At 35.1% G+C, this 19,045-nt stretch overlaps 1 protein-coding gene across 1 annotated transcript in view; it reads left to right on the forward strand.

Annotated features, from left to right (window-relative positions):
• The window catches only part of LOC149806650 (sterol carrier protein 2-like), a 91,949-nt gene that overhangs the window by 70,424 nt on the left and 2,480 nt on the right, over window positions 1–19,045 (forward strand). Inside the window, exons 17-20 of the mRNA XM_089956167.1 lie at window positions 5,490–5,566; window positions 9,217–9,411; window positions 10,944–11,073; window positions 15,598–15,674. Coding sequence (XP_089812293.1) covers window positions 5,490–5,566; window positions 9,217–9,411; window positions 10,944–11,073; window positions 15,598–15,674 — 479 coding nt within the window. The remainder of the gene's footprint in view (window positions 1–5,489; window positions 5,567–9,216; window positions 9,412–10,943; window positions 11,074–15,597; window positions 15,675–19,045) is intronic.

Below are 19,045 nucleotides of genomic sequence, written 5' to 3' on the forward strand. Positions count from 1 at the left end.
ATGTGAAGTTCTCGACAACTTCCAGGTTGTACCCATCGATGGTGACAGAAGGAGGGGAGTCTGTGTCCTGCGCCATGACTTTCATTTTCTTCAAACTGATGGTCAGTCCAAATTCCTTACAAGCATGGGAGAGGCGGCATACCAGCTGCTGAAGTCCATCTTCTGTGTGTGATGTCAAGGCTGCATCGTCGGCGAAGAGCAATTCACAGATGAGTACCTCTGTGACTTTAGTCTTAGCACGGAGGCAGGCGATGTTGAACAGCTTGCCATCAGCCCTGGTATGGATGTACACTCCCTCGCTGCAGTCCTTGAATGCGTACTGGAGAAACATGGAGAAGAAGATGGCAAAGAGTGTTGGCGCAAAGACACAGCCTTGTCTGACTCCGCTGATGACTGGGAATGCTTCAGATGTTGCGCCATTGAAGCACACTGTGCTGTGCATGTTCTCGTGGAACGACATGATGACAGCAAGCAGACATGGGGGGCAGCCAATCTTCTGCAGGAGTCTGAAGAGTCCACTCCGACTAACCAGGTCAAACGCCTTCATCAGGTCTATGAAGGCAATGTAGAGGGGCATCTGCTGCTCGCAACACTTCTCCTGCAGCTGACGTAGTGAGAAGATCATATCTACAGTTGACCTGCCGGCTCAAAATCCACACTGGGACTCTGGGTAGACGCGGGAGGCTAGGATCTGCAAGCGCACCAAGGCAACATGGGCAAAAGCCTTTCTGACGATGCTGAGGAGGGAGATGCCTCGGTAGTTGTTGCAGTCGCTACGGTCTCCTTTGTTTTTGTACAAAGTGACGACGTTGGCGTCATGCATGTCCTGTGAGATGTATCCCTGTTCCCAGCAAAGGCAGAGGAGTATGTGTAGGGGCTGGAGCAGTACTGGTTTTCCGCTCTTGAGGACTTCAGGTGGAATGCTGTTGCTTCTGGGAGCCTTCCCACAGGCAAGGCAATCGATGGCTTTTCCAAGCTCTTCCAGGGTGGGCTGTGTGTCTAGCTCCACCATGACAGGCAGGTCTGGAATGGCGTCCAGGGCAGTTCCGGTGACATTGTTTTGGGTTGCATATAGCTCGACATAGTGCTCAACCCATCGCTGCAGTTGTTTCACCTGGTCTGTGATGACTTCACCTGTCTTGGACTTGAGGGGGGGGGCGGTCTTGTAGCTGGTGGGGGGGGGGGCCTGTCACCTTTTTGATACCCTTGTACATTCCTCTTGCATCCCCGGTGTCGGCAGCTGTCTGTATACTGTTGCAAAGGTTCAACCAGTCGGTGTTGGCACAGCGGCGTGCAGTCTTCTGGGCGTTGTTCCTTGCAATCCGGAGGGCTTGTAGTGTTCTGGGGCTAGGTGCAGCCTTGTATGCCAGGAGGGCTTTCCTCTTTGCCTCAGTCTGCGCCATAGTCACTAAATAAGTGACTGCTATCTGGCAATTTACTATCCAATTTCAGAAATTATCCCTACACCAACCAACTCTGAGGTCACTTTTGTATGTTAAGAGCAAGAAATTAGTTCCAAAGATATCATTTTCATGACTTACTGAAGTCAATCTAATCCATCTCTTAGAAGTAATTTTAACTAAGCACTGTTCTTTAAAAAAAGTGTGTTAATATGCAAAGCATACAGTTGTGATGCTGATTGGAACACTTTTGTTGTCAAGCGACTATTTGCTTAGGTACATAGTTTTGCACATTGTAAAGCTCTTCAGCTTTGGAGGTGAGTAAATCTTGTTTGTAGTTCACAATCCCATAATGCCTATATAGAAGTGATCAGTTCTAAAAAACATGAAAACTTGTGAAGTTTGAAAGAACCAGTTACATATAGTGATTAGTACTGAATGACATCACACCATGTGCAGCATGCTTTTAATATTTCCAAAACACAGAGTAACAGATAACACATTTATTTGCATGTGTGTTATCCATATGAGATAAAATTATGTCTAAAACAATCACATTTGTTTATTAGAAGTACTAATCCTAATAGAATAAACACTGTTCACTTGCAAAATGTATATTCTGTACTTAAACTATTTCATGATTTTATATTTGAGACCTCAGATATAATTTGAGAGGAATCATTAATTTAAATTATTCATTGGAATTATAAAGTGCTCATCTACTTTGTGGACTCTACACTACTTAGGAATTATTGTGAATTCATGCAGAGACATTCAGGATTATATCATTGTGATACATCAAGACTGTTGGTACATTGACACATACAAGATTATTGGTACATCAGCACATTCAATATTGGAATTTATTAGGAACATTCTAAACTTTAGGACTTATGATAGAACTTTTAGGATTATTTGGGATTTAGTTCACAATATTACAAGTTCCTCTTAAATTTTCACATTGTAACTTAGAGAAATAGATTATTTGTTAATTTATATAAATATGTTGCTTTCACTTCTTTCTGTTTCTTAGTTTAAGACCATTGAATCAGAGCAAATGAAGTGCAGGCTGGTTGAGTTGAGATAAGAGTTGAAATTAGTAGTGAAACTTTCAGCCTGGCTGGTTGGGTTGAGGCAAAAGCTGAAATTCATAGTTAAACTTTAAGCCAGTTGAGGCAAGATAGACAACATAGGAAGGCATGTTGAGTTGAGTTAAGAGAGACAACATCTGTTGTAAAAATTTCAGCCAGACTGGTTGGGTTGAGGCAAGAGGGACAAGGTACTAAAATATGTAATGATTTGGTTGAAAGTTCAAACTTTTGTTTGATTCGTCTCTAGCTGCCAAATTGTGTGCTGTTAGCAGAGAATAAAATTAATATCAGCCTCTTCAAAATTGTCATTAGATAATGGATTTATCATATCCTTTTATTGAACTTGCTAGCTCGCATTTGATGAATTGCTGGGCCAATTAGAATATGTGCTGCATCTTTCTGCCTTGATAGTGATCATGTTATTTATTTTAATTACAGGGATTCACCTTCTGAGTCAAAAAGAAGGATGATGTGTATTTAACTCTGTTGCTGTAACAGATAATAAATAGAAATTTAGATATCCCTAGTTATGCATTATTTCAGTGAAGTGATTTGAATTGGGTGGCAAAATGCATTTCTTTGAATTTTTGGGGGAGATCAGGATGCCTAGTGTCAAACAAGATGTCCAGCTGTGCCTTTACCCTATAATAAGAATTCTTTATACTGATAATAAGAAATTATTGTCATAACACCTTTTTTAAAATGCTGTCAAATCTATTTTAATGATATACTATATATACTCGCATATAAGCCCATTCATTTATTAAATTTTCTGTTTTCTTATAAAGTTTTGCAAAAAAAAGCTTTGAAAATTATGATAATACCATAAAAGCTGAGTTGTAGTTTGCTTTGATGTAAGCGACCTTACACCATATCTGTCATGTGGGGAGGGGAAAAAACTCCCAATTTATGGGGTCACTCCATGCCTACCTCCCAATTTCACTGCATCTTTGGATTTTTGTAGAGAACTCCTGTTTATTACATTATGTCTTCGATATTCATTTCTTCTAAAAGTCCTACATGTTCTGTTGTATCACCTGTGAATTATTGTTGTGACGAAATAATTTTTTTTAGTATAAAGCATTTGCTTCTTCACCAAATAGAATATTAAGTTTAAACATTATTCACGTAATTTAATGATTATTTTTACCTCTGTGATAATAAAAAATATAAAAAATAAACCAAAACAGAAAGATAAACCAAAATAATAAAATCGTCCACAATTAATTTCAATCCCAAGAATGATCACTACAAATGCTGTAACTCCATAGATGCTATAGCTCCATTCCCACGAAAGAAACATGAGTGAACGCCTGGCATTTTTATACCATATATACCAAAGTTAAACTAATATAGTTACCGGTCAAAATTCCCTCTTATCACAAGCCAGTTTCAGGGTTTTAATGATTAACTGGCAATATACTGCTGTCACAAAACAAAAGAAAAATTTGCTGACTATCAACATAGGAGACACCGAAATATCAAGCTTTCCACTGTGTGAAAAGTTATGTTTGTTCAGCTAAACCACAAAACTAAAATTGATTGATGTTGATTTTAGTTGATCTCTGACAATTTTAGCCTTCATTATTACCAATCTTTGTGAACATGTAAATTATGATGGTTATGTGCTTGGTACAAATAAATGTGCATACCTTTTTAAAAATATTACCTCAATTTGTAGATCGCTTATATCATTGAAAATTAGTAACTCGTAAGCGTGTGATTCAAAGTAAATGAAACAGCTATTAAGGACTAGCCGATATGTTATCTGGAAGAACGCAATTTGGTCGAAACAATGAGTAAAGCAAAATCTGCATCTGTGTTTTGGAATAAGTAAGGATTTAAGTGACGCTATGCATGCTTTGCACTGTGTAAGTACTGTACATTATAGTTCAGCATGGTCACCCGGGTAAACTCAACTGGCCCACGAATTTATGAAGTCTGTAATTAGCTTTATTTAACTTTGTGTTGGAGAAATCAGAAAATATGCACATGCAAAATAATAACAAAATCAATCATAGTACTTTATAACAGTGTAATAATTGTCGGGTCACCAAAAGTCACTTTTTTTACATGCCTATGTCTTAGGACATGGAAAAAATTATTGTTTCGTGTCCCTGGATTTACAGCCATTACAGTAGTCAACAAAAAGACCTAAAAACTGTAAAATTTGCACATTGGCCCACGGATAAGCTGCCCCCCCCCCCACTTCCAGGTCTTTATTTTTTCCTAAATTATTCGGCTTATACGCAAGTATGTATGGTGCTTCTCATTTGCCAAGAGGAATTCTCTATCCTCTTTTCATTTAAATGATAGAATATGCCTTTGGGCTAAATTTTCTTTTCCATTTTTTTAAATTCCACTTTAGTTTGATTGGATACTATTTTTTAAAATTCCATCAACCCCAGACCCCACATTCAAACCATTTGGAAATTCTATGTTATAATACTTCACTTTCAGTTTATTTAATTAAAATTTGAATAAATAGTCAAAAGAAATTGAAACCTGGACAAAATTCAGCTTCAGGTTCTCGTGGTTTTAATAAGAATGACTTTTGATCCATTTACCCTAGTACACATGACATCAGGAAATTAATAGACCTATTGTCAGAGTGGAGCTAGGTATACCTAATATTAATGTAGCATATCATTTTATTCAAAATCTAAAGTTTTTCTTTTCGTAATAACTTCATATGTTATTTACAGATATCAGACCATTAAATCTAAGTTCACTGACAGGCGTTTAATCTAGGCACAAATACCTAATGACTTGCACCAAAGTAGCAATAGTATTGGTCAGTGGTGAATCATTGGAATTTGTATTAAGTTTGATGACAGGTTGACGATTTGGTGCTGCATTAGTTGAAATAATTATGTCAGATAAGTTTCAGACACACCTCAGACAATACATTCTTGTAATGTGATGAAAAGCAATTATTTTACTACAGAGACATAATTTTGAGATGCTTTGTGTATTATTGTGTCTTACTGTTTTGCAGCCAAGGGTGATGTGACCATAATTATTGCAGATGAGGACCTGCTCAGGCTTATGACAGGAAGTTTGAATCCTCAAGAGGTGGGACATTTATTTTTATACATATTTGTATGAATGTTGCAATTGAATTTTGTATATTTTCTTTTCTTCAGCTGTAAACTTGATCAGAGTAACCTCTGTTGTGAGGTTGTCATTTACAACCACAATTGTCACATAGATTTTTTTTTATAAATGCACTGCCATGAGCATGAACCACCTGCTGAACTCAACCAGCAGCAACAATTTTTAAGCAAAATGTACATTTTATCACTGCTATGAATGAGTGCAGTGACATAAACAGATACAAACACCACTGACCTTTTTTAATCTTTTACAACCATAATTGCTGAGTAGAGACAACATGTGGAGTGTGGATTATTGCTAGGATGCATAAAAAATGAAGCAAAACATTCAGTTTGGTTATCTGCTTTGTTAGAGTTATAAGGTAAAGTTATATGCCAAAGACCATAAACCAGACTTGTGTACTTAACACAAACAGCTATTTTAGAGCTATATTCATCAAACTCCCTGTTATTATTAACCATTCCATCTTTTTTAGCAATCATGGATGCACAGTTTGGCATTTTTTGTTTAATTGTTGTGAAAATCCACATGATGCTCATAATGAGAGATTTTCTCACCAAGCTTTCACTGTAACATGACAGGTGCTGAGTAGATCGAGTTGTTTTCAATATCATGGGTGACTTAGAATTTGTCAGTAAATACATTTATTGAGTAAGTATTATCATAGTTTACCTTTACAATATATGGATAGAATAAGTGTTACCTTTTAGCTAATTTTGCAGTTCATAAGTCATAATGCCATTGGACTACACATAAGCATCAAACATAAATTACATTGTTTATGATTGATTTAGTGCAGCTGTATAAATTTTTATATATGAATGCATGTAATATTTTAACAAGAACTGTTAATAAGGAACAAAATAAGTGTATAGTAATTATGGGTATTTGACTTCCTTGAATTTCAACTTTGAAAACTGGTCCCTGCCTGCAGTGATCTGTTATGAGTGACCACCTGTCTTTAGTGACCACATTTTGTTGGCAGAAGGCAGGGTCTCTCAAGACAGGTTTTAGTGTATTAGCTTTTCATGCACTGTATAATGTAGCCCCATGAGTGGTCAGTTAGATTATTTCCTGAATTGCAGAACAATATTAACTAAGTGTTGAACTCCAAGATATTTGCTTAATTGTAATGAAATCAAATAAGTCTAAACCTCTGATAAAATCAAAATAATACCTAAATTTTGTTATTCTCCAATATGATAAGAAATATGTGAATTTTTTAAAATTATATCTTTTTATTTGCTGATGATGTTTATAGCTCCATAGCTATTGTTATATTTCCAGCTGTGATGTTATTCATATTTAATGTGAATGGCCTGATATGAATGTGACCTGTTGTGGTCCAAGTTCTTCATGTTTCATGTTGCATATCTTGTTTACAACCAATTTTAAAAAAATTTGGTTGAGTGTTTTCTTTCTGTTTTTCCATTCATTGCATTACAGTTATGTTAATTAGGTAACCTTATCACCTTACAGCATAAATCAAAAACAGGAAAACACCACTATAACATATTTTATTAAACAGGGCCATGGTGTGGTTTCCTAATTTTTATAACCCTTTAATCAATTTAATATTGCAGAGTTTTATTCCCAAATTAATAAGTTTGATTTGTTAATCTGACAAAATGTTTTATATTCTTGAAGAAAATCTTTGTCGTTAATTTACCTACCTAATATTTACCTGCAAATCATCAACATTAACCTACCGCAAGTTCTTGCTGCATTAATAACAAGCATTAAATGAAAGCCACGTCATATTTCCATCCAATTCTCACATGATAATTTCCATCCAGTTCTCACATGATAAATTGACTGACAACTGCAAATCAAAGAGTTCTTTGCTAAACAATAAACTCTATCCTTGTTGTCTGTCCTGCCTTAATTGGAATGAAATATTTTGTACATGAATATACTGCAGAAGTCTAGAACATGCATTGACTTACCAGCAATTGTCTGGAGCAGTTTTGGTCACTGCCACATATATGTACCACCTCCTCCCTCATTTGTTTCCTCTGAAAATTAACCACTTAAATATACCTATATCCCCATGTTATAATTCATATATGTTTTGAAGTCATTATCTGGCTACGGCCATATTCTTTGATCTGATTTGATCTTTATTTTCTTAAAACATTCAGAAGATAACATCAGCTTCAAATCGCTGATATATACAAATCACTTGTCATTGTAATGCTATTGTTGTATGTACTGCAGATGGACTCTGACTTGAACAGAACCATTTAAGTTGTTGGGGTGGAATGATTTGCTGCTCCCCATTTGTTCTGCAGTAGTGCAGTCCTAGTTTCAGTCAATATAGGGTTTATTCAGTCTTTTTATTTCCTCTGTTTGTTAGAGGCTACTCTTCACCATCGAAATTGAGTTGAAACTTGGTTGACACCATGTCACACCTATTCCTGTGTTCATCTGAAGTATATGGCACGGTGAAAATCCCTAAGTGAGTTTCATTTCAAGTATTTCCTAGTCTAAATAGTAGTTTCTTATCAGGAACTCCCATTGTCTGATTTGGACTTTTTATTTGGAAATGAGTCCCATTATATATGTCCCGTATAAATGAATATTTCAAAAAATATAGTATTGTATAAACTGGTGCACGTTTATTTGCAAGAAATTAAGTATTTGGATTCAAATGGAACTTGACAGATGAAAAACGTCACAAACATCAAGTTTCTTTCTACACATTTTCGATGAAATTACTTTTATATATAATTCAGATTGCTTGGTGAGTATACAAATGTACATTAACTCTTTACAGTGATCATTTGTCAGTCTTCTTATACATTCACATGGTTCTCTGCAAAATATATTAAAAATCATTGTTTTAAGTATTTCTTATTTAATATGCATCAATTGGAAATGATGCCCTTGCTCCATCCCCCCATCGTTCATCCTACTTGTATACAAAAGAGAATACACATAACTGATTTGTCTTGATATTGCATGATATGTTACACAAGACAGTTGCAGTTTGCAGACCCTGACCATTGTTATAAATGGGTTCCCTGTATCATCCCAATTTCTTTATTTTATGAATTCCTGACATGTTTTTTATCCCAAATTTTTCTTAACACAAAGTAGTTTCTAAAAAATTCCTGTATAAACTGATGTATTTGTTAAATGAATGATCTTTAAGGTTTATACCTCCTGAAGTACTTTCAGTTCTAAATATAGTACCTAGTCAAACCGCCTTTATATATAATTCACAGCTTTCTATGTGGCTGTGATCTCATTTTTTTCACTAAAATATTTGTTATGTAGGTTAAGAGATCTGAGGCATTTTTTCTACTAAATTCCTCATCTAGGCATTATTTCAAGAAGCTGAGCGGTTACAGAAATTTAATTTCACACATAAAATTACTATTTTTACATGCACTTTAATAATAAAATGCTCTTCTCTGCTTGAAATAGATTTAACTAATTTAAACAGATTAAAACATGAAAACAGTCACAAGGAAGTTTAAAACATGTACATAAAGTATTATGTGCAATTTCCTTTGACTAAGTCTGTAAATTAATATGCATCTCCACATGACCATCAACTAACATCTGTACCAGTATTCAGAGTCTGGCATTCATTCTTCTTTCAGGCATTCTTCCAAGGAAAGCTGAAGCTCCAAGGCAACATGGGTCTTGCCATGAAATTAAAGGACCTGCAGCCTAAAGGTGGTTTAGGGGCTTCATCTGCTGGGACAGAGGGACCCAAGGTCCAGCCTAAAGTTGAACCTGTGTCTGGTTTCAAGTCAGCTCCAGTGTTTGAAGAAATCAAAAAGGCACTTGAAAAAGTAAGCCGTCAATTTTGTTTCCACATTTATTGAAATGTAGCTGAATACATTGAGAAAACTGCTTTCTCAGGCATGTAGCAGAACATTACACCTTCAGTAAATTTATTTTTCAGAGATTTTTTTTATGGAGGAATATTTAGAACATTTCTGTAAAAATATTGTCTTTGCATTAAGACTATGAAGTAATTCCCTTGTATCCACTGCCCAATGGCAGTCTTTTTTTATTGGATGTATTCTCGGGTTTGTTTTCTTACTTACATCCTGGACCACTCCAGTGGCCTAGTGATTAGAGCATCCACCTCAGATGCAGCAGGTCGCATGTTCGAACCCTGGCCGAATCATACCAGATACTTCTAAAAATGGTACTAACAGCTGCCTCGCTTAGCACAGCATTAAGAGGTTAACATTAGGACTGGCTGGCCCGGTATCAGGATAATGTGACTGGGTGAGACATCATGCTACATGTCTGCAGCATTATGCCCCAGTACTAGACATCACTATAAACTGCCACACTGCAAACATCGTAGTGATATGGCTGAAATTTTTTTAAAGCTTCATCAAAATTCCAAATATCACACCCACACACACAATTATTCTGTTTTCAAAACATGACTGTTAGATACAAGATTTATTTTATTACTTTCCAGCAGTGTTCATTTTAAAAGAATTTCTCTTGGATGAGTTACGGAAGCCTAAAGATAAAGAATGTTTTACATCTACAATATATATTTGTTATATGCTTAACTTCATGTTAACTTATAATGTATCCAATTGTAGATACTGTATTTAGCATTACATGTTGTCTCCCTCAGCATCTCACATTCTCACAAGGGTCAAGTAGTGCAGGTGGTTGTTGTTATATTGACAGATATTGTTGTACATTGTAATCCTTTTTCACACAAAGGTGCAAATAAAACTCAAAAATTAAATATATGACTAAAAACTTGAATATCCCTGTTTGGTGTTTCTCATTTATTGAAAGATGAAGCCATTAGGAATATAATTAGTAATCTTCAGTTTTTTATGGAAAGAAAAATGTCTTCTGTTTTAAGTACAGTGCCTGAGTTATTCAGTGTAAACAACCAAGTTCCTCCACTTCCTTATACATGAATGTGAACAGAGCAGTTGACTAATGAACAATGCAGATTGTCTAATACTGTTGTACCTGAGCAGTTGACTAATGAACAATGCAGATTGTCTAATACTGTTGTACCTGAGCAGTTGACTAATGAACAATGCAGATTGTCTAATACTGTTGTACCTGAGCAGTTGACTAATGAACAATGCAGATTGTCTAATACTGTTGTACCCGAGCAGACTAATGTTGAAGAGTATCTTTCTTCATAAAAGCATATTTTTGTCATGCATTTGGACTGAAATTATACCATTTTTGTATCCAAAAATTCACAGACTATTATCAATAACTGAGATATTGTCAAGATCTTTTTGGTATTTTCTTTTCTAACAGTTACTGATCACTTTGTTAGCTGCATGCTTTTCAGATATTTTATTTTTTACTATTTCCACTGCAGGATGGTGCTAATCTAGTGAATAAGATCAAGGGAGTTTTCTGCTTCAAGGTCAAAGGAGCAGATGGCAAAGAGGGAATCTGGATTGTGGATGCCAAAAATGGCAATGGAAGTGTAACATTTGGAGGACCAGGTAATATTTCATATGTCTCTCCCTTTCCATTATGTTATTGTTCAACCACAATTTTGACCATTTTGTTATCTGAATTTTAGTCCATGTACTCCAAAGATAGTCTATAAAAACTTGATCTAGCTCTCGCAGTTGTTTCCTTGCCATTTCAAGGGATCACACAAATTAATATGGCAGCTCACATGTTTAATGATTTTCACATCTCTTACATTATAATGGCCCCTTCACATGCTATTTTAACACCATTTATGGAAAATTGAATCAGTGGAGCTGTTCCCCAATAGTTTGTGCAAAATTGTTGCATCCTGCATGAGAGCTGTACTGAAAGAAAAGTCACATAAAGTAAATTTGAACTAAGTAAGTTAAATTATTGCAATGTGCGAGTTTTCAGTAGTTGACATTTTACTCCCACAATTGCTGCATTGTATTTTCTGGTCTGGAAGGAAATATAACAAATGTGAGGAGTGTGTGATTATTTTTGGGAACTTCACACTCAGGTATAGGCCACAACATTTGATTAAATACCTGTAGTTTGGCTTGGTTTTGGGTGGGGTGTGGGGTTAATACCAAGACATAATGGGCTATACATGGCACCAGTATTTGGTTGAGGAAAAGTTCTGGAAGACCCTGGGAAAAACCACCAATACACAGGAAGCTACTGGCTAGCTTCCTCACATACCATTTTGGTCTAGCTGAGACTCAAACACATACAGGCAAAGAAGAGATGTGTGTGTGAGCTGTAAAGGCAAATGTCTTGGACCATTTGATAAACTGTTGCTCTGACTACTCATATAGATAACAGAATACACAGAGGTTATTTACTTGAAATGAATGAATAATGGATGAGGTGGTGAAATAAATCCATCATTCACTCAGAGAAAGTAAATTTAATTATTGGTTAACTATCACTGAAGTTCCATCCATATAAAACATGTCATGCCTAATGATTTGATACATTGAAAATCAAATAGGAACTGTTTGGTGGGGATGGATTTGATGCAACTTTAATAGTATGTTTCTTTACCCTTGAATCAGTAGAATTGTTGATTAGTCTCATGAGTGATGTTGAGATACCTTCTTCGCCACCTGCAGATGAGCAACAGTGCCAGAACATATGGTATAGTGTTTATATCTTGTAATCCCACATGCCTAGGTCCCCACCAGTGGGGTGTGATGGCTCTGAAATGTGACCATGCCCATTAGTGGTGAGGGCTTGCAATCTGTTACCAGTCCATGGACAAAATATTATGAAAACAAGTTGGACGTGAAGATTTGCAATTGGACCAATATTGTACAGACAACCATTCTATTTCAACCATGCTGCATGAGCCAGCCAGACTGCAAAGCATATATTGTCTTTGGTATGCTGTTATGACTGATGAACCAGAATGGTCCAGCCATACAAATGAGCTGTGTATCATTACATTGTTCAGGAATCTTTAAGCTCAAACCATAGAGCCAGCCACCCAGACAGACTGCATAGCCAGCCTGCCATACCTACTATACCACAACTGCCATTCAGACTGCAAGGCATATACTGTCCATGCTACACTGTTACAGCTGCCAACCTACCAGTTAAGCTGTACAAATGAACATTTACAGTTGTCAGGAGTTTTTTTTATCTCTAACTTGCGGGCCAACGCACTGGACCAACCATTTCAACACAATTCATAGTGAACCAGCAATGCCAGTGAATCCATCTAACCAAGCCAGAATGACCTTACCAGAGTGGTGTTCCTTAGTGCAGTCATAACTGGTAGCATTTATGTTGCATGCTGATGATACTTCATCATCATTTCCCATTGCTGGAGATGATGAATTGGAAATGCTGGAACATGCCGATATGACAGTGGTATGGATGGAATTTAGTTCATGGCAGCAAATGAGTAAATCTATTGGATTTTGTCTGTCGAAATGCTATCTTCCACCTTCAGTCCATTCTACCTACAAGGTCATTTCATTGGTAGATGTAGACAATAATGATGCTCTTTTGTCATTCAGAATCAGTGATTAAAGATTGCAAAAATAAGCAAACATCTGATCTATTATTTTCCATCCTGGTAATGCAGGTTTCTTTATGGTAAGTTACATGCAGTTTCTCACCCCACTGATTAAAAAAATAGTCATTTAGTTAATATTTTCTCCAGCAATTACATTACCTGTTTACATTACATTACGATAACTTTTTTTGTTGCCTCCAAATCCAGCCTTTCAGTAGATATGGAAAAACGTCTTTCTGTCGACATATTATAATAGACAGAGGGTAGCAAATATTACAGATTAACTATCCATTCTACACACTAGGTGGCTACAGTTATAAACACTTTTTCACATTTGCACCACGTGCTAGAATAACCTTTAGACAATCCAGTTGTTCAAATTAGATATGTTAAATTTATTCATCCACTTTTCTTTTCAGTGGTACTGTAAGTACAAATGCATTTTATATAATTAATACAATATTTTTAAAAATCCATTGAATTTATTGATATATTTTAAAATTATAATGTTCATTTTCATTACTTTTGACTTCAAATAGTAACATATTTTCACTGGTGTAATTTCCCAGACACTGTCTTGAGGCATTTAAACTATTATAACTCATTTTCGCAGATTACCCTGAGGTCTTTAAAAGTCTTTGAAAATTTAAATAAACCCAGACATTTTAATTTCTTTCCATAATCACCCAAAAATTGTCCAAGGTTGTTAGATTTGAATAATTATAGTTTGAATTTCATCATTAAACAGTATTGTAGTATTTTGCATTCATTGTTTTCTCATATAACATGACATGTATGCAAAATGTTAGCAAAAATAGGTCTTGGAAGTCTAGTTTTGTGATCTTTGAAAGTTTGGGAAACAGAATTCTGTATGAACCCTGTCAAAGTAGTAGAGGACATTCATGAAGCATGCCTGTACTGTGCAAATGCTCTTAATCACACATTTGTAAAGTGTGTGCAGTACAGTTATATAATGCATGGTCTATTGTCCTTAGAAAACAGCTCAAGGGTCCTGAAAACTGAGCAGTATCTATTTCTTCTCAGCATGAAGTACTGAGCTTACACCCCACTTAGAATCTCTTAAAATTCGGGATGCAGAGATGCCCCCTCCCCTCCACCATCCCAAGGAAGATTCAGAAGACAATGCCAGATCTTAATGCATTTGGAATGATAGACAATTACAACCAAGAGTTGGAATTGTGCATGCTGTTATTAATAAGTAAGGCTATATTGAGATGAGATTGTCAATGATGGAACCAGAAATTATTCAGGATCAGATTGGGGATAAGCCTGTTGCTCAGTCAACAAGGCATGAAAATTCGAAGTCAAATATCACCCTGCCTATGAGCACGAGGGTGAAGAGTTGTAGGTATCTCCAACCATGAGGCATGAATATACAGTACCTGTACTGCGCCCATACATGACAGTGTTCTTGTTAGACATGAGGTGCATTAGTAGAGTCATATGGACATATGGCTGGCCAGACCAAACAAGTTGCAGTTTGACTTATCCAGATGGATGGGTGGACAGAAAGGCAGCCATGCCACCCAACCATCATGGCATTTATAATCCAACCTTTGCTGTTCTGACTGTTGACCATCTAGTTCACCTTACAGACATTTAGTATATGACTATAGTGGTCACGATTTGCTTATCTCAGACTGGTAACCAAGCTGGCCATCCATATGTTGAACATACTCCAGAGGAAAACCAATCAGCTGGACCAAACATTATTATACTGCTTCATAGTGAACTGGCTTTATTCATAGAGCCATCCAACCCAGCCATCTTTCTAGGAGGGCTGGATACAGAGGTTGCAAAGAATGTTATCCTAATGTATGTGATAAGCTAAATATTTTAGGAGAAACATAATTTCCTAAAAATATTTGCTTTATCTGTTGTGAATAAAAACCTTAATCTCATTCTCAAACATTTTTAGGATTTGCAGGCTGAAACTCTCTTGCATATGTTTCATTAGTCTAAGTATGGCTATTCTACCAGGTTACTAATAACTGTATTAAAACAGTTTCTCAAGTGAGATGCTGATATTGTCATGCAAGGTCAGACTGGTTACTTGATGTTCTGTGTGATGTGTTCTGACTGAATGTTGTCAAGTATTGTCCATAGTGTGAACATGTCAAACAAACTTATTGATTTGACTAATTAAAGCTATGCATTGATATTTTGATCGTATTCTTTGGGACATTCATCTGTTCCTCTTTTATTTGGTTGCTCCACCTGTCAATCAAAATTTGTTAATATGTACATGATCATGGGGTTCCAAAATTGCTTTGTTGGAAAAATAAAAGTTGAACAAATAAAAAGTCCTTATCAACATTTAAGTTCTATTTTTTACCAATTTAAAAAAAAATCCACATGAAAGAATGTGATTTGTATTGCACTCTACCCCTACCCCAATAAGTTTATTAACATGCCATTACATTTATTGCAAGATAGATGTCACCATAGCTGATACTGTATCATGGAATATTGAAAATTTCAATCAAACATCATTTATTTGTTTCAGCCAAGGGAGATGTGACATTAAATATGAGTGATGAGGATCTTTTGAGCCTTATGACTGGCAAACTGAACCCACAGCAGGTATTGCTTTTGTTTTTCCTTTTAATGCCACCATTACCATAAAATCATCCTCAGCAACAGCAACACCATCATTACATGTATGCCTTATACAGAGGAGTTAAATAGGAAATACAAGTAGAAATGATAATTTACTAAAGATAATTTATGCTGAGGATGAAATCCATCTCTGTGCATACAAACATGGCAGAACAGTGTAATGTTTCCCACAAATTATGGATTAATAATACAAGGCATTCGAGTTCTCATGGTCTTTTCAGATGCCTTTATCTTCATCCTTTTAGCAGCAACAACTTTCATTCATTTTTAATACCTCATTTCTTGCACCTGAGGCATTTTTGGCCCCATCCAGCCATCTGTCTGACTTGGAAAATTTGTTAGCTTGCTTGAGCAAAAACTCATATTTCATGTATTTTTTTGTACCCTTAAATTTGTCATGCACCATCTAGCAATAAAAATAAGTATTAATTAAATGTATCATTTTTTCATATCATTTTGTATTTTTCAGAAATTTCTTTAAATTGTCATAGAAAGTTCTACAAAAAAGATTTATGTTTGCAAACAAATATAATGTATTGCCATTTGTTTTAACAGAAATGAATGTGCAGTTAATATCATAACCATATACAAATTGGGTCCAATGACCAGGGTATTGTTTTGACAAGTGTATGATAGAAATGGTGATTAACTTGGGTAAGTTCTTAAGTGATGCATCGAATAATGAAACAGGAGATTCATTCTTGTATATAAAAAATTACCACATATTTTGATGTTTTTTATTTGAATAAAGAAGATAAGTTCACATTTCAAATAGGTTTTAAAATATACTGATGTACAATATAGATATGTTAAATTGCCAGTGTATTTTATTTGAGTATATGTTTCATTTGATCCCAAATGAAAAACAAAAATATTTGCCGCAGTTAAAACTTACCCAACTATTTGTTAAATTTCCGTAAATTTGTAATTCAGGCATTGAATAATGAAACAGGAAATCAAAGAAACACCATTTATAATCAAGCAGACAGGTCACTGAACTTTTTGTTTTTTATTTTAATCAAGTTCTCATTTAAATGGCTTGGAAAAAATACCGATGTATAATATAGATACGTCAAGCTATGAAGACCTTTGCTGAGTATATGTTTTATATAATCCCAAATGAAGAACTATTTGTAGCCTCAACTAAAACTGACCTGACTTGTTTGTTTTCTTCACTTATCACATCAAATAATGAAACAGGAGATCAAGAAATAAAGAAATAAGCATTTATAATTGTGCAGAAAGACCTTTTGATTATTTATTGTTGCAAGGAAAATTATTTTTTCAATTATGAATCTACTCTCATTCATCGATCCACTCTTATTTGTGGGAAAATATATTTGATTAATGCATAAAATCACTCATTGTCATTACAATATCAATTGCTGTTTATTAACTACTGGATAATGGCTTTTACAGTACATCTTAATGTTAATGAGTGCTCTTTATTAAGCTGGTCACTAACAAAGCACACATTCATTTTAAATGAGTTTGGAAGCCATTTTTTGTTTTTGTTTTCTTATCCAATAAAAATTATATCTAAGTACATGCTAAAGTGAAGATCACAGACCATTTGCCAGAATAACAAGTGATGTATGTGATCACTTGTCCTCACAAAATCTGATTTTTGAACAATAGATTTCATAGCAAAATGGAGATACGTTAATTTCCTTATAGATAGCATCACTGGGAACCCTATTGGTAGCCTTATTAATTTGATTTCTGCAGTTGAATCTTGCCCTCAGTCAGGTGTCAACTGGAATAACCTGTCCAAAGCCTGAGCTTAACAAATTTCCTGTAATTAACACTGCATAGACATATATTTTTTTGTTTTTTTATATTATAATTAAAACAAGAATGAATTGTTCATTTAGAGTTGTTAATTGATAATGGAATATAGTAGTGTCCTAGTTCATGAGGAAGATTACAATTGTCAGGTAATTGAAAATACAGATTACAATCATCCTGCAACCTGTCATTTTCTCTCTCTCCAAAAGCTACTAACAAAAATTGCCCTAATAAATACAGCCTTGCACACTGGCACTGCATTGTTTCATCTTGATCTCACACATGTATTCACTAGAAACATCAAGCTTTCTGAGTTATTTTATTGCTGCTGCTGTAAGAATACAAGTTGCACTTAACTAATTGACTTGGGCTTGTATTATTGTGTACCACTTACTGATAAATAATACCCATAAATAATACATGTACAGATGATCTTAATCATTTTTCCAAAGTAACACACCATAAGAGCTACAAAGAGATACACCCTAAATGCAGATGTGCTTGCACACTGAGACATTATTGATTCAGCAATCTCTCTCTCTTTCAGCAGCAACAAAAGTTATTTTGAGTGCTCTTATTTTTAGTGTAATTGGATTCACATTTATTTTGGATGTTAGAATGGTTAAGTCATAGAGAATCGTGTGTTATGTAGACCATGTTTTGATACAATTCATTTATTGTTTGTACACAATCAGTACCACAAAATAGTAATTTAATTTACATAGAATCTTTTGTACTCTGAAATGAATAATTATTTGTGTGTGTACGAAAAATTGCATGAAATACAGTCCTTCATATGAACAAATTTGGGTTGTATACATATGTAGATGACCTGATAAGATCTACATGCCACTAAACCAGTTTTCAGATTTTTTTTTTTTAATTTGGGAATTATCAAGACTTCAGCTTCTTTTTATTGCACTGAGGGATTGGGGGCATACATGCTTTGCAAACACTGATCTAGTTCCTACTCAATTTCCTTGTACTTCCTGCTATTCTTTAAACCTTTCATTTTCATGTATGTTAAATTTACTGATGTCCATATGCCAGCCAGTTATATGGATATCACATATTGAGGATCTATGTTCATGAATCTAGTTCCTTTTTTCTGTTAATGACTATTTCATTGATCCCATCATTCTTTTCTGCTCTGATAGAAACATCATTTGAATTGATTGATGTTCAAGATGTAAAAAAAAAAAATGGCTTTCTCCCCCCCCCCACACACACACACAGAAACCAGATGAGTTTTTAGCTCATCAGACTGTAAGACCAAGTGAGCTTATTTTATGGCCTTCATCTCTCACAAGTATTGTGATGTTGTTAACAATTGTTACTTACAACTTATTTTACAAAATCATGATGTAATTGCATATAATTTAAAAGGAGCTCTCTGGCATCAAGGCTTTTCAGACTGGTTCAATTATGGCTGTCTTTGCTAAAAATAGAATTACCCTTCAATTACTTTTTCTCAAAAACTGCTAAACAGAATTAGACCAAAATTTTAGTATCATTGTCTTTCAGCCTTGTACAGATGATGCCAAACA

The sequence above is a fragment of the Sinohyriopsis cumingii genome, chromosome 1 (assembly GCF_028554795.1).
Source record: "Sinohyriopsis cumingii isolate HCF-2022 chromosome 1, ASM2855479v2, whole genome shotgun sequence".
NCBI lineage: Eukaryota > Metazoa > Mollusca > Bivalvia > Unionida > Unionidae > Sinohyriopsis > Sinohyriopsis cumingii.